The sequence below is a fragment of the Impatiens glandulifera genome, chromosome 1 (assembly GCF_907164915.1).
Source record: "Impatiens glandulifera chromosome 1, dImpGla2.1, whole genome shotgun sequence".
Lineage (NCBI taxonomy): Eukaryota > Viridiplantae > Streptophyta > Magnoliopsida > Ericales > Balsaminaceae > Impatiens > Impatiens glandulifera.
This window is the reverse complement of record NC_061862.1, coordinates 136049681-136065370: the sequence shown is the minus strand read 5'-3', so window position 1 is coordinate 136065370 and position 15690 is coordinate 136049681. Positions and strand designations below refer to the sequence as shown.

General features: G+C 39.2%; 1 protein-coding gene and 1 non-coding gene across 2 annotated transcripts; one reads left to right on the top strand and one right to left on the bottom strand.

Moving 5' to 3' along the window:
- Window positions 1–4500: 4500 nt before the first annotated feature.
- Window positions 4501–7819, bottom strand: LOC124944398 (myb-like protein X). The gene is made up of 5 exons (XM_047484649.1): window positions 7052–7819; window positions 6399–6533; window positions 5975–6327; window positions 5567–5807; window positions 4501–5124 (listed from the first exon to the last, which is right to left on the bottom strand). Exons 1-5 carry the CDS (start codon window positions 7817–7819, stop codon window positions 4501–4503), a joined length of 2121 nt encoding a protein of 706 aa, XP_047340605.1.
- A 6792-nt stretch (window positions 7820–14611) lies between these two features.
- LOC124923248 lies at window positions 14612–14756 on the top strand. The gene has a single exon (XR_007098248.1). It is a non-coding gene; the product is annotated as a small nucleolar RNA snoR145 (small nucleolar RNA).
- Window positions 14757–15690: the final 934 nt, after the last annotated feature.

The following is a 15690-nucleotide window of genomic DNA, read 5'->3' as shown; positions in this document are numbered from 1 at the left end:
TAACATGATAAAATAAGAAAGATGTATACATTTTGATTATGGTGCCTAAACTAAAAAAAAAAGTTGTTCTTATTTATTTAAATGATAACAACAATAATAATCTAGTTAGTTAAATCTTAGGGAAATTTGATAATATGACCCTAAAAACTTAACTATTTTGTTTTTTAACCTCAATAAATTTGTTTTTGTTTTTTAACCTTTTTTTATAATTTTTTCCAATTATACCCCTGAATAACCTTTTCATTTTTTAATTTTTTTTTTTTTTTTTCTTTTTCTTTCTTTTTCTTTCTTTTCTTTTCCCTCTCTCCTCTCATTCACTCCCCTCCCCGTTGGTCCCCCACCACCCCCATCCCCCACATGTCCCCCATTTCCCAAACATTCCCTTCTTCCCCCAATCACCTTTCTTCTTCCTTTCCACCGCGACCCCACCACCCTCCCTTCCCCCAACTGCCAGCCACCACCGTAGTCAACTGCCGCCACGCCAACGACACAGCTCCGCGACGCCTGAGACCCAACTAAGACCCCGCGACGACGAGACCATCTAAATGGGTACGTTCATTTCTATCAATCTCATTTCATTCAAGTTATGGTTGAATGTCTGTCTATGTTATGGTTGAAATGCTGGGAAATGCTACGTAAACGAAATGCTGTCAAAATCGGTCCACGCCCAAGCCCCACGCCCCACGCCCAAGCCTCTCACCCCACGCCCAACGCCCAACCCCCACGCCCTACCCCCACGCCCCACGCCCTACTCCCACGCCCCACGCCCTACTCCCACGCCCCACGCCCTACCCTCACGCCCCACGCCCAACCCCAACCCCACGCCCACGCCCCACGCCACACGCCCAAGCCCCACGCCCAACGCCCAAGCCCCACGCCCCACGCCCCACGCCCACGCCCCACGCCCCACGCCCAAGCCCCACTCCCCACGCCCAAGCCCCACGCCCCACGCCCAAGCCCCACGCCCAACGCCCAAGCCCCACGCCCAACGCCCAAGCCCCACGTCCCACGCCCACGCCCCACGCCCAAGTCTCACGCCCCACGCCCAAGTCTCACGCCCCACGCCCCACCCCCACGCCCACACCCCACGCCCAAGTCTCACACCCCTCGCCTAAGACCCACGCCCCACGCCCCAGGCCCCACGCTCAACCCCCACGCCCCACGCCCAAGCCCAACGATCCATTTATGGTAGGTTTTCTTTTGTACACTAACATTTAAATTTCTATCAATTGCAGATTCCAATTTATATGTTAGCTGTTTTGTCCTATATGATGGTGAGTGGCTGAAAGATGATGAAGGTGTTAGTTCTTTTGAAGCAAATTCTTTAGTAGGTGTGCATCTATCCCGAAATACTACATATGAAGAATTAACTGAAATCGTCTATGATGCTATTCGCGTGGACAAAGTGAGATATGATTTAGTGTTGAAAGTGAAGTATAATTGTCTTTTTAAAAGAGCTCCTCCTGCTGTTATCCGATGTGATAAAGATGTGATGTTCTATGTGCAACATATTTCGACTTCACACCAAGAGCAAAACACTCCTCTTTGTGTATCTTTACTAGAGAAGTCACAACCTTCACACCCAACGGATGAAATCCAAAGAGAGGAGGTTTCTGAATTTGAGCATGAAGATCCACTCCCCCAAAATGACATACACAATGCAGTAAATGAAGAACAACAAGTCCCATTTCTTCATCCGAGTGAATTGGTTGCTAGTACCCCCCCTTTTGAACCCAGGCCAGCCACTTCCCCTATGAGGAAAACATCCATTAATGTTGAGGAACCAATCCCGGTTGAAACACATGCTCAATTAACCCTTGAAAACGGATTGGAAGTGGGTACGTTTTATGAGAACAAAAAAGAACTTCAATTGAGGGTGCATAGATATGCGATGGCTAATCATTTTGAATTCAAAATCGAAAAGTCAACAAAAGTTCTTTGGTTTGTGAAATGTGTGAATGAGAATTGCAAGTGGAGGTTGCGTGCTGTGAAAGGGAAATTTCAAGAGATGTTTGAGATTCGAAAATTACTAAATGTACACACATGCTCAATTTTGACGAGGCAAGAGAATGTGAGGCAAGCACCATCATGGGTAATTGCGGAGTGCATCAAACGTAAGTATATGGACCATCACCATGACCACATGCCTAAGAAAATAATGGAAGACATGCAGACAAATTATGGGTTTAAGCTGAAATATAATAAGACTTGGAGGTCTAGGGAACAAGCATTAATGGCAGTGCGAGGAACAGTGGAGGAATCATATGGAAAATTGCCATCATATTTGTTCATGTTGGCGAAGAGTAACCCAGGTACCATAACTGACATTCAGACGGATGAGCATGGTCATTTCAGATATATGTTCATGTCTCTAGGCTGCTCAATCAGAGGTTTCAAGTATTGTCGTCCAGTATTGTCCGTCGATGCTAGTTTTCTTAAACACAAGATTGGAGGTCAATTATTGATTGCGATTGCATTGGATGCGAATGAACAACTATTTCCCCTTGCTTTTGGCGTTGTTGATTCGGAGAATAATAACTCTTGGACATATTTTATGCAACAATTAAGAGTGGCAATTGGATTAGTCCCGGATCTCGTCTTCGTATCTGATAGACACCCAAGTATTGCCAATGCTTTGTCCGCTGTTTTTCCAGAAGCACATCACGCGGCATGCACATACCATATCAAAATGAATATTATGGCCAAATTCAAAACCGATAACTGCCACGATGAGTTTGATATGGCTTCACGCGCATATACAGTTCCAAAGTTTCAACTCCATTTTGACAAGATCAAGACCAAGGACCCTCGTATTGCTGTCTATCTGGAAGAGATAGGAGTGGAGAGATGGAGTCGTGCATTTTTTCCTGGTTTTCGATACAATCAAATGACAAGCAATTACGCTGAGAGCTTTAATAGTCAGTGCAGAAATGCTAGGAAATATCCCATATCAACATTGGCTGAGTATTTACGAATCACACTACAAGAATGGTTTCATGATAGAAGAGAAAAAGCTTCTAACCACACAGAACATTTATCTCAATATTATGAAAAGTACTTACGTGAACAAGCCGAGAAGGCCAGATTCTACACCGTTAATCCGCTTAACAGATTCGAGTTTCATGTGAATGACGGTCAACATGATTTTCAAGTTGATCTCCAAACTCGAACTTGTACTTGTAGGGTATTTGATCTATCTGGTCTTCCTTGTAAACATGCCCTTGCTGCTGCCCGTTCTCGGAAAACTATTCCTTATGAGTACTGCTCAAGGTTAGAGAATTATTGCATTGTTTAATTCTAAGATTGAATTTATATAACTTAAATGTTTTTTTTCAGGTTTTTCACAACTGAAGCATGGTGTATGGCATATGTAGATACATGTTATCCAGTTTGCGATGAAGGTTCTTGGGATATTCCAGAAAATATCAAGGAACGAGTTTGTCTAAAACCCCCCCATCAAGGTTAAGAAGGGTAGGCCAACAACAAAGCGTAGGCCATCACAAGGTGAGCCTCGTAAGGAACAGAGACGGTGCAACTCATGTGGCGGTCGAGGCCATAACAGGGCAACATGCAAAGCAGTGATGCCTGCACCATCTACTTCAAGACAACAAGTGGCACAACCTTCACAACCTTCACAACCGTCACAACCTTCACAACCGTCACAATTGGCACAACCTTCACAATCTTCATCTTTGCCACATTCTCTAGACAATATTTCTTTTGGTTAAATTGTATCTTTTTGTTAAATTGTAAGTTTTTGCACCAACTGAATTAGTGACTATTCCATATGATGTTTTATATATATATGTAGGTGGTAGTTTTGTCCAGGTGGTATATGTGCAGGTGACTTTTTTTCTGTTGTAACAGATCTGATGTGCAGGTTCCCAAAGGCAATAAGTGGGGCTTGGGCGTAGGGCGTGGGCCATTGGGCGTGGGGCGTGGGCCATTGGGCGTGGGGCGTGGGCCATTGGGCGTGGGGCGTGGGCCTTTGGGCGTGGGGCGTGGGACTTTGGGCGTGGGGGTTGGGCGTGGGGTTGGGCGTGGGCCTTTGGGCGTGGGGCGTGGGGCGTGGGGTGTGGGCGTGGGCGTTGGGCGTGGGGCGTGGGGGTTGGGCGTTGGGCGTGGGGGTTGGGTGTTGGGCGTGGGGGTTGGGCGTGGGGCTTGGGCGTGGGAGTTGGGCGTGGGGTTGGGCGTTGGGCGTGGGGTTGGGCGTTGGGCGTGGGCGTGGGGCGTGGGGGTTGGGCGTGGGGCGTGGGGTTGGGCGTGGCGTGGGCGTTGGGCGTGGCGTTGGGCGTTGGGCGTGGCGTTGGGCGTGGCGTTGGGCGTTGGGCGTGGTGTGGGAGTTAGCTTTACATATCATTTACTTGAATTAATTTAAGGTTTTGTTATACATATTACTGGAAAATCTCATTCATTTGAATCTAACAAAGACAACAATAATTAACTAATTTTAGAATGAAATTTGAAGCAAACAAAATAACTATTTATATTGAATTTAGATCAAGGGTCTACAATTTGATGGAATAACCTTACTGCCCATTTGTTTCTCCAAAAATTCATATTTTCAGTGACCACATTTGATATATCCAATGAGGCAGTAAGGTATTCCAAATGCATAATAGTAAAAACCCCACAGTCCCCACTTTTGGTTGTCTTTGGGACTATTGGGTGTGGTATTATGGAATATGGCATCGCATCCAATTTGATCTGTGGAAACCTTTGTTTATCGCTCGTGTTGAACCCCTGTTCAAGCAAGTACGGCACCATTACACACATTGGTTCCAAGAATGTGTCATATTCATCCTTTGGGAACATATTCTGTTCGCAGTCATATACATATATGCACCAATCTTGAAGATGAATCTTGCACAGGACCCAGTGCTTCTGCTTTATGTTCAAGGGTACGTATATCATATCAACAATATTCCAAGGATTACTTCCTTCACCAATTACGTATTCCATGAGATCGTCGAATTCGTAGCCTGCAGGATTCGGGGTAAACACTTCATAGCGATTACTCATCTTCTGAGATAAATTGGAGTCAGCAATTGAGAAATTTCTTGGATATGTCTTAGGGAACTCCTCAACCCTTCGTTTCAGTAGATGACAGATTTCATCTATCTCCTACGAAAAAAATTATAGATTACGCAAAATTATTAGGTGTAGAACAAAAGGTGGGGCTTGGGCGTGGGGCGTGGGGGTTGGGCGTGGGTAGTGGGCGTGGGGCGTGGGGATTGGGCGTGGGGCGTGGGCGTTGGGCGTGGGGATTGGGCGTGGGGCGTGGGGGTTGGGCGTGGGGCGTGGGGGTTGGGCGTGGGTTGTGGGCGTTGGGCGTGGGGTTTGGGCGTGGTGGTTGGGCGTGGGCGTGGGGGTTGGGCGTTGGGCGTGGGGGTTGGGCGTGGGGTTGGGCGTTGGGCGTGGGGCGAGAGGCTTGGGCGTGGGGGTTGGGCGTTGGGCGTGGGGGTAGGGCGTGGGGCGTGAGACTTAGGCGTGGGGCGTGAGACTTAGGCGTGGGGCGTGGGGCTTGGGCGTGGTGTTTAAAAAAATAGAGAACAGAAATACTTACCGTATTGTGTAACCATTGTTGAGGCTTGAGCAATCTGTTGAATAAAGAACGATCTGCAGAGCAAGTCGTCAACTCCTTGAAATCATTTGCATCACTCTTTAACCATTTCTTCAACTCCTTCATCTTTTCCTCGTCAATTCGTAACAAAGGATTAACCTTAACCGGATCATTTAGTTTAAACCCTTTCCCACCAGGGTCGGTGTATTCCCCCAATTGTTTCGACTTCTTCTTTCTCCGAAAACTTTTACCAACAAATTGTGATGGAGTCAATTGTTTCACCTCATTCTCCTTCTCCTTCTGCTTATTCTTCTCCTTCTTCTTCTTCTCCTCCTCAGTCTCCTCTTTCTTCTCCTTTGGAATATGGGGCAAATCTTCTTCCTGCACAATCAAAAAATCAGATTAATATACATTGTGGAATTTGAATGTAGGGCGTGGTGCAATACCTTGTCATTCTTCTCAGCTTCCTTCTCCACCTCCTTCTCTTTCTCCTTCTCCACCTCCACCTCCTTCTCCTTGTCCTTGTTCTCCTCCACCTCCACCTCCACCTCCACCTCCTTTTCCTTGTCCTCCTCCACCTCCTTATTCTCCTCCACCTCCACTTCCTCCTCCTTATTCTCCTCTACCTCCTTATTCTCCCCCTCCTCCTTGTTCTCCTCCACCTCCTTATTCTCCTTGTTCTCATGCACATCATCATTCTTCTCCTCTGGGCCATCAAAAACCAATTTGCGAGAGGTTTTTGGCGTGGGGGGCGAATCATCATTCTGCACAATGAAAAAATCAGATTGTCATTATGCATTGTGGAACGTGGGGATTCGCACGTTCTATATCATACCTCGTCATTCTCCTCAGTCTCCTCGTCCTCCTCCTCTGTCTCCTCGTCCTCCTCCTCAGTCTCCTCGTCCTTCTCCAAAGTCTCCTCCTCCTCAGTCTCCTCGTCCTCGTACTCGTCCTCCTCCTCCTCATCGTTCTGCAAAATCAAAAATGAAATGAGATTAATATACATTTTGAGGTCTTGGGCGTGGGGGTTAGGCGTTGGGCGTGGGGGTTAGGCGTTGGGCGTGGGGCTTAGGCGTTGGGCGTGGGGGTTAGGCGTGGGGTTGGGCGTGGGGATTGGGCGTTGGGCGTGGGGGTTGGGCGTGGGGCGTGGGGAGTGGGCGTGGGGGTTAGGCGTTGGGCGTGGGGGTTAGGCGTGGGGTTGGGCGTGGGGATTGGGCGTTGGGCGTGGGGGTTAGGCGTTGGGCGTGGGGGTTAGGCGTGGGGGTTGGGCGTGGGGTTAGGCGTTGGGCGTGGGGTTAGGCGTTGGGCGTGGGGGTTAGGCGTGGGGCGTGGGGGTTGGGCGTGAGGGTTGGGCGTTGGGAGTGGGGGTTGGGCGTTGGGCGTAGGGATTAGGCGTGGGGCGTGGGTAGTGGGCGTGGGGCGTGGGTAGTGGGCGTGGGGCGTGGGTAGTGGGCGTGGGGCGTGAGACTTAGGCGTGTGAGTGTGTACCTTTTTCGATTTCCTCTTCTCAGCCTTCCTCTTCTTGGCCAACTTCTCAGCATTCCTCTTCTTGGCCAACTCATCATCAATCTTCTTCTTTGACAAAATCGCCAGCCTCTCTCGCCTCTCCTTCCTCTCATTCCTCTTTCTTGTAATCTCATCATCATCCTCAGTCTTCTTCATCTTATCGTCATTCTTCTTCCTCTTAGAGTTCATCAACTCATCATTCTTCCTCTTCGTCCTATTCTCATTATCAACATCATCATTCTTCCTCTTCGTTCTATTCTCAACAAGTGTAAGATTATTATTCTTTCTCTTTGTCGTCCTCTTCTGAGTATCAATTGCAGCTGTACCTGCCTCTTCTTTTTCTTCTCCTCCATCATTCTTTTGTTCATTTCTTTGCCCCAATAATGTGATTATAAGTTGTTGATTGTCCTTCATGAGCTTGATTTCACTTTTAATGTCATTGACATCCTTTTTAATCTCATTCACAACATTTGTCAGCACATCAAGTTTGGCAGTTAAGTCTTGAGACACTCGATTTGGTGCACAAGATGTAGACACATTTGGAATAGGAGTCGTCGCAGAAGGGATTGAATGAGAGGAGCTTTCTTGGCTAGTTTCACCACTAACTTCAGGGACCTTGGGACTAATATGTCTACTCTTCTTGGTCGGCGGTTTGGGAGTCCTTTCAAGTTTTTCTTCTTCTTCAAAAACCTCAATCTTTCTCTTCCTCGTATCACATTCAAAGAATTCATCATAAATGTTGTTTGTCATATCTTCAAAGTCGTCCCCAGAGTACATCGCTTCTCCTCCGCAGACTCATGAATTCTTCTTCGAACAGTGCACTCCTGGATGGCTGTAGATACCTCAGGTCCGGTATAACTCCTAAAAGATTTATAGAGCACTATCCTTGGGCTTGTAAGATCATCTTCCGGTGTCTTTTCAGCAAAATTGGGGACGAATGTATCGATAAGCTCATAGGTCCACACTTGGAATGCTAGTGCGAACCCATGTATAGTATAAGCGACATCACATACGCCTTTCTTGTTCCAGTTTTTCTTCTTCGAGAGATATAATCCACGGAGGTATTTGATATCTTTGTCAATACCCTGCAGGGTAGCTCTGAAGGACACCTTTCCCCATGGAAATTGGAGGAACATCTCCATGTCTTCCACCATGTGAAAGATTCTTAAACTTATCTTCCTCCTGTTATCAGATGCGAACAGATACTGGTAAATGAGAAATATGAGCCCCATCTTCCATGAATCCTCCTTATCAGAGCATCCGACGAAAAGGTCTTCAAGCTCTTTCAGTTTAACATCCTTTTTACCCTTAAAATATTTGAGGACAAGGGGTGGACATTCTTCAACCTCCTCCACCAACGGAAATCTGCCAAAGTTGAGGCCTGTCACCAATGCATAATCCTTCATGCCCCAGCAGACCTCCTTACCTTTGACCATGAACCTTATCTCCTTCGAATTTGAACTGACTTTTCTGATAAGCATCTGATGGAGTATGGTTCCTGAAAATAATAATGTCGGGGCTTGGAATATAGACTTGAATTGGGTCTGCAAAGCCCTATCCAAAAGATCATGGTGAGTAAACCTCTCCTTTATCTTTGCCAAGCTAGGACCGGTGGATTTCCATGAAACACGGCAATTAAAATCATTGAGAATGGTTTCCTTTGGTGCCATCTGCAAAAACAGTCATTAAAATCATAAACACAATGTTTGGTTGATCAAAAACAATAAAATCATATTAATAATTGAAGCCCTACGCCCCACGCCTAACCCCCACGCCTCACGCCCACTACCCACGCCCAACGCCTAATCCCTACGCCCAACGCCTAATCCCTACGCCCAACGCCCAACCCCCACGCCCAACGCCCAACCCCCACGCCCAACGCCCAACGCCCACGCCCAACGCCCACGCCCAAGCCCCACGCCCCACGCCCAACCCCCACGCCCAACGCCCAACGCCCAACCCCCAACGCCCAACTCCCACGCCCAACGCCCAACGTCCACGCCCACGCCCAACCCCCACGCCCAAGCCCCAACCCCCACGCCCAACCCCCACGCCCAAGCCCCAACCCCCACGCCCAACCCCCACGCCCAAGCCCAACGCCCCACGCCCAAGCCCCACGCCCAACGCCCAAGCCCCCACGCCTAACCCCCACGCCCAACGCCCCACGCCCAAGCCCCACGCCCAACGCCTAACCCCCACGCCCAACGCCCAATCCCCCACGCCCAATCCCCCACGCCCAATCCCCCACGCCCAAGCCCCCACGCCCACTCCCCACGCCCAACGCCCAAGCCCCCACGCCCACTTCCCACGCCCCACGCCTAAGCCCTACACCCCACGCCCAAGACCCACGCCCAAACTCATTCCCCACGCCCAACTTCCACGCCTAACGCCCAACCCCCACGCCTAATCCCTACGCCCCACGCCCAACCCCCACGCCAAGCCCTAAACCTAAACTAAAACCCTAAAACCCTAATGTTCACCACCCTAAAACCCTATACCAGCTAAGCAAAACATTCACAAACATTCATATTCATAATAAGCAAAACATTTCAAAGCAAATATTCACAAACATTCTCAGCATTCTCAGCAAAGCAAATAATCACAAACATTCTCAGCATTTTCACCAATCTCAAGTATATCTAACTATTCAACAATCTAAGCACAATCTATATCAATGCACTGACATATCAACAAAGATACTTAGAGTAAAGATAGTAAAACGGCCAAGAACAAACCGAATATCCGAATACCTAAACTATAAACCTAACTATTACAAACCGAACGAAGCTCCTTAGGGCACGAAAATATGACAAACAACAAACAATAAACCTAAACTATAAACCTAAACTAACCTCAAATCGTCCGTTGGCTAGAAGTTCGGCTTGGCGATCGACGAATGGTTGGGCTTCTTGGCGGCGGAGCTTGGCGTCGGCGGAGAAACGGAAACGGAAGAAGGCTGGGGAGCTTGACGGAGAAGAAGAAGATGAAGAGGAAAGCGGGGGAGAAGGGAGTGCAACGGTCGGGTTGGGAGAAAGAGGAAAGCGGGGGAAAAGAAGAAAAAGAAAAGAAAAGAAAAGAAAGAAAAAGAAAAGAAAAAAGAAAAAAAAAATTATTGAAAAGGTTATTCAGGGGTATAATTGGAAAAAATTATAAAAAAAGGTTAAAAAACAAAAACAAATTTATTGAGGTTAAAAAACAAAATAGTTAAGTTTTTAGGGTCATATTATCAAATTTCCCTAAATCTTATAGATAAAGTTGCAAGTTTAAATTTTTAAGTCTTTTTTAACTTAGAGGTTTTTTTAACTTAGAGGTCTGTCTAACTAGTATCATCTTTTTTTTCTTTTTTTTATTTATTTTTATTTTAAAGTAATGACTCCTCATTTTAAAATGCGATATTAGTTGAGTGGAAATATAAGTCAAAAAATTTAATAAACTTTATTAATACAAATTTATTTTTTTAAATTAGAAAAAAGTAATTTTATTTAATATATTAAATTGGATTAAAGGGAATTTTGAAATAAAATTTTAAAAGTATATGAATCTTTTAAATATTTTTTTATAAAAATTAGACCAGTTATCTTTTTAATGATGTGTCCTACTTTCTTTTATATAATAATATAATATATATATATATAATAATTAGAACACAATATATTTTAATTTTTTATTCATATTTTATATTTTATCGAATGTTTTGATATAGAAAAATTCATATTTTTATCATGGATTGATTTCGGTATAACTTAATTTTGATACGGTATCGGTATTATATCTTTAATACCTAAAAATATATATTTACTTATACAAAAAAATTAATTTAATATGATTATTACATAAACATTAGATAAAACTAGAAAATTAAATATATTTATCATAAAATAAAATATTCACTTTAAAATAATCCCAACATATTATAGACTATCAAATGTTAAAACTAAATCTAGTTACACAAATTAAAAAACATAAACAAAAATAAGTATTGTCTTTAATTTAGAATAAATTGGAATTAACATAAATAAATTTAATTACAAATGTTTTCAAATATGTTTTGTATTTGAAAGGTAGTTATCAATATATTAGATTCTATTGTGTTTATTTTCAAAGAAAAAAAAAGTTACAGTTAAATAAAATAGACTGCTTAGGAATTATATATGTTAGAACAATATTATATATTATAGTATATTTTGATTTAATTTTTAAAAATTATGTTTCTATAATTAAATTAATATCAAATATATTTTAAAAAAAATAAAGATAAAATAAAACTTTAAAAATTACCGCAAATATGTTTGGAGAATAAAATAAATTTTAATAAAATTGATTGATTCATAGATAACCACTCTTTGAATATGCTGAAAAAAAAAAAAAAAAAAGCGTGAATCTAATTTTAAAATGGAAAGTAAAACAAAATATTTATAATTTCATTAGTTATAATTTATAAATATTATTTTAGTATTTTTTTTTGTTATATACTGATATATCAAAATTTTGAAAAATTTTACTAATCAGTAACTAGATATTTTTGTTAAAAGCAAAAAATTGATATTTTACTTACAATATTTTTTATATCATTAATTTTATGACCCTGAACTTATATGACTTAGTTATCAAAACAAAATATAATATATATTTTTTTTCTAATTTTTTATTATTAATAAAACAAGAGAACTTAGTTTTTCTTTTTAATTTTTATTATTAAATATTTAAATATATTTATTTATGTATTTATAAAAAAAATTGAAATATATATTAACTATATAATTTAAACTAAATTGTATGTAAATTATATAATTTTAAAAGATATTTATTAATTTATAATTTAGGTATTACCTAATATTACAAATACTTTTTAATATTAATTTTTCTAAAAATATAAATTAATAAATAATTGTAATATATATTAAAATATATAAATATTAAAAAAATTATACATTAATTTTAAATGATATGTACAAACTTAAATATTTTTTTTATGTATTTAAAAAAATGCATTTATTTTGTTAATCAGAAAAAATAAATTATAATTTAGTAAAGACGAATTTAGAAATATAGAGGGAAAATACAATTTAAAATATTATAATACGATTTCCATGGATGAGTTCCTCATACCACGCTATTCAATTATTTAGTTTGTTGAGAACTACAATTTCTAAACTTAAGTTTCAGAGAAGTATTAATTGAAAAGTGTAGTTCACAATTACATTATTTATTTATCCAATTAATAAGTTGTTTGAGATGTAATAATGATTTATATCAATAGTCTAAAAACTCATACAATTAAGAATTTAAATAGAACGCAATTTGGTGTCGGAAATAATGTAACAATGCTGACTGAACTTAAAAAATAAAGAGGAGTGATAGGGGAGGAAATTTGAGGGAGTGAATGGGAGAGGAAATGACTTGACATCACCTCATTGGTGGAAAAAAATGAAAAGTAGAAGAAAAGAGAGAAGAGAGCAAACTTATTTGATTTTTTCAGCCAATCAATCATATTGCAGCACGTCATTCCTTCTCTTATATCCTCACTCAAATTTCTCCTTCCAAACATTTCTAAAAAATAAAATTGATATAATTGCTAACATTACATTCCACTATCATGATTTTCACCTCCATTTAATATTAATTGATATAACTCTCCTATTAACTTGTATGTTAAATCACGAACTTATATTAACTTATGAGTTATTCATATTTAGTTAATATTTTTATTAAAATCTTAATCATTCTAAGTATGTGCATCCATGATATGCCAGTAAGTATTATAATATATAATAAATTAGATACTATTATATAGTTAGTGGATGCAATGTCTTAAGAGTTTTTGGTTCTAACATGTCTTATTCTTTAATTTAGGAACAAATAATTAAGAATGCTCACTAAGAAAGGCTAAAAATAATGGCTTGTCAATTTCTATGAAAGAAGATTAAAATGGCCTCTGGACTTTTTGTTTAATACTTATAAAGCTCTTAAGTCTTAATAATCAACTATAATAAAATTAATTTAATATTATAAAAAGTAATTTTTGTTCTAGTCTTATTTAATTATTTATTTGATTCAATATTTGAAAAAGAAAATTGATTAGTTATTAAGATAAACAACTAAGATATATCCAACAACAATAATGAAAGTGACATAAAAAGTAAATATCGATTACAAACATTCGAAAAGATTGTCGGGTTATTAGAGGGTCCAATCGAGGGAGAGTTGATAGAGAACCAGTGCGAAGTTAGTATTTGAAATTTGTTGAGGCAAAAAATTTTTCAAAAAATTTACTCGGACTAGATTGAGAATAATATCAAGTAAACAAATAAAATAAATCGATGCTATTTCCTTTTAGTGACAAAAAATCTATTACTTCCCTCGTTATTGTTATATATATATATAAAATGTTTTGGCCCCAAGGTATATGTACATAAATCCGCACTTGGAAAGAGAGACACAAATGGAAAAAAAAAAAAAAAAAAAAAGGAGAGAATCTGTCGTCCAAATGAAGCTGTCCATTGCTGTCTCATTTATCAAAAATTATGTAATTTTGATAAATTAGACAAATAAAAAATTATATATATAAAATAAATTCTAAATTCTAAACTCTAAACCTTAAATTTTAAACCCTAAAAAATTATATATGACATTTTATTTTAATATTTAATTTTCTTTTTCCTCTCTCCACTCTCTTCTCTCCTATGGGATAGCAAATGGGACATTTTATTTGAGACAGTAGACGAATTCAAAAAAAAAAATACAAAGATAAAAGTTTTAATTTATTGTATTAGAAACGTCCACCTTCTCATAAATTATTTATCATTTTTTTTTTAAAAAAAAAACCTCCATAACAAACTTTTTATTTGACAAATAATCTTTTTAACCAAAAAAAAAAATGTGAAAAATATTTATTTTCAAACTTAATTAGAAAGACATTCAAAAATTATTTATCAGTTTACAATTAATTTTTTTTTGATAAAACTAAAAATAATGTCGAAATGTTTATTTATAATTTTTCTTAGTATAGTTTATTTATTTACCCAACTTCAAACTAAGAAGAAGAATATTGGGTGAAAAAAAGACCAATTCTAATGGAGTATAAAATTTTAACATATTGGGCTCTTAAGAGAAGACGAAGGGCCCAATCAAACCCTAATATTCCTGCTCTTCAATCCGCCTCCCCTGCCTTTGATTTATAAGCTCGTAGCAGTTTCTCCAAAGAAATCATAGATAGATAGATATTTAGATAGAATTGTATTCCTTGAGATTGTTACAACTCTTTTCTTCACATCTCTATCTATTATTTGATTTGATTTGATTTGATTTTTGTCTGTAAATTGAATTTGCTTAATTATAATACGAAGGTCCTATGGAAGAAGCGCAAAATTATGCGTTATCGCCCAAGTTTGCTTTCGAATATAGAAAAGAGTTTTGTTTGTTAGAATGGAGGTGAAATATTTGATTTTTATCTCTTGACTTTAGATCTAAAAAACTCTTACAATGAAATGAAATGAAATGAAATGAAATGAAATCATATAGAAACCCTAAATTGAGATTTTATTTCGAAGGTCCCAGCAGGAAGTAACGAGACCTCTCTAACACTAATAATCTATACCTTCGTAGAGTTATTATTATTATCAGCCGAACTGAAAGACACTCCAAAATATTAATATTGGCAGTGTTTAGAAACCTCGGCTACATCTAATTAATTGTCATCGGATTGACTTTTTATTTATTTTAATCTTTCACCTCAAAATAGTAACATTGATTCACACTTATATAAGTCAGTTTTCCGTTTGTATTTACTTTAAGAATTTACTAAAACAAATGAGTTTTCCGTTTGTATTGAACACATAAAAAGGTTTGAGATACACAAAATATTTGGAGGGACTAAATTGGGAGAGTCTGGTGGTGAATGAACAAGTTGTGAATGCTTTTGTGTTTGTCTGGTGGTAAGATTGTGGTGTTTACTGCTTTGATTGAGCATTTTATAACAGATTTATAGAGATTGCAATCATTATTGGTCTCATGCTCCTAAGTCCTACAAAATATAACACACTTGACCGAATTAGGGAATTAGGGTTCTGTCGCATGACGCGACGGATGCCGAAAAATATAAAGTGGTCATTTGCGCAATTCATTTTTAGGCGCTGATCATTTTAAGACAATTATTATGGTCATTTCATCAAATTTCTCATATTACACCCTAAATCCACTTGCTGAAAACACGTCTATATTTAATATGTACTTAAGTTATATCCCAATCAAGAAAGTAGCACAATTTGCTATGAGAAAGTCATTTCAATATCCCTCTAAGTATTTCCAAAAGTCAATAACCTCTTCACCCAACAAGATGGAGAGGTAAATCCGACAAGTCCACGGGCTAGGCAGCCCACTCCCCATGTAGCCAGTTTAATAAAAACGAAAATAAAATTTTAGTTAATAGTATATTGTCTAATGGTTAAAGATGAAAAAAATAAATTTTATTTGGTTATTAGTTTAAATCTCAATAAAAAATATGTTTTTAATAATTTGTTTAAACTAAAGCATAAAAAAAATAAAAAAAAAAATAATTGTTGTGACTGTTCTAGTGATAGTCAAAAAGAAAGAAAATCAATTGAAAAATATTTATGGAAAGT

What these genes read in the sequence shown, in the direction of transcription:
- LOC124944398 (XM_047484649.1), bottom strand. Translation starts at nt 7,819, where the DNA reads ATGACAAACAACATTTATGATGAATTCTTTGAATGTGATACGAGGAAG. An exon ending in CTACATTCAAATTCCACAAT is followed by an intron (nt 5,808 to 5,974) that starts GTATATTAATCT and finishes TGTTGGTAAAAG; the next exon opens with TTTTCGGAGAAAGAAGAAGT. An exon ending in AACAATGGTTACACAATACG is followed by an intron (nt 5,125 to 5,566) that starts GTAAGTATTTCT and finishes TTTTTTTCGTAG; the next exon opens with GAGATAGATGAAATCTGTCA.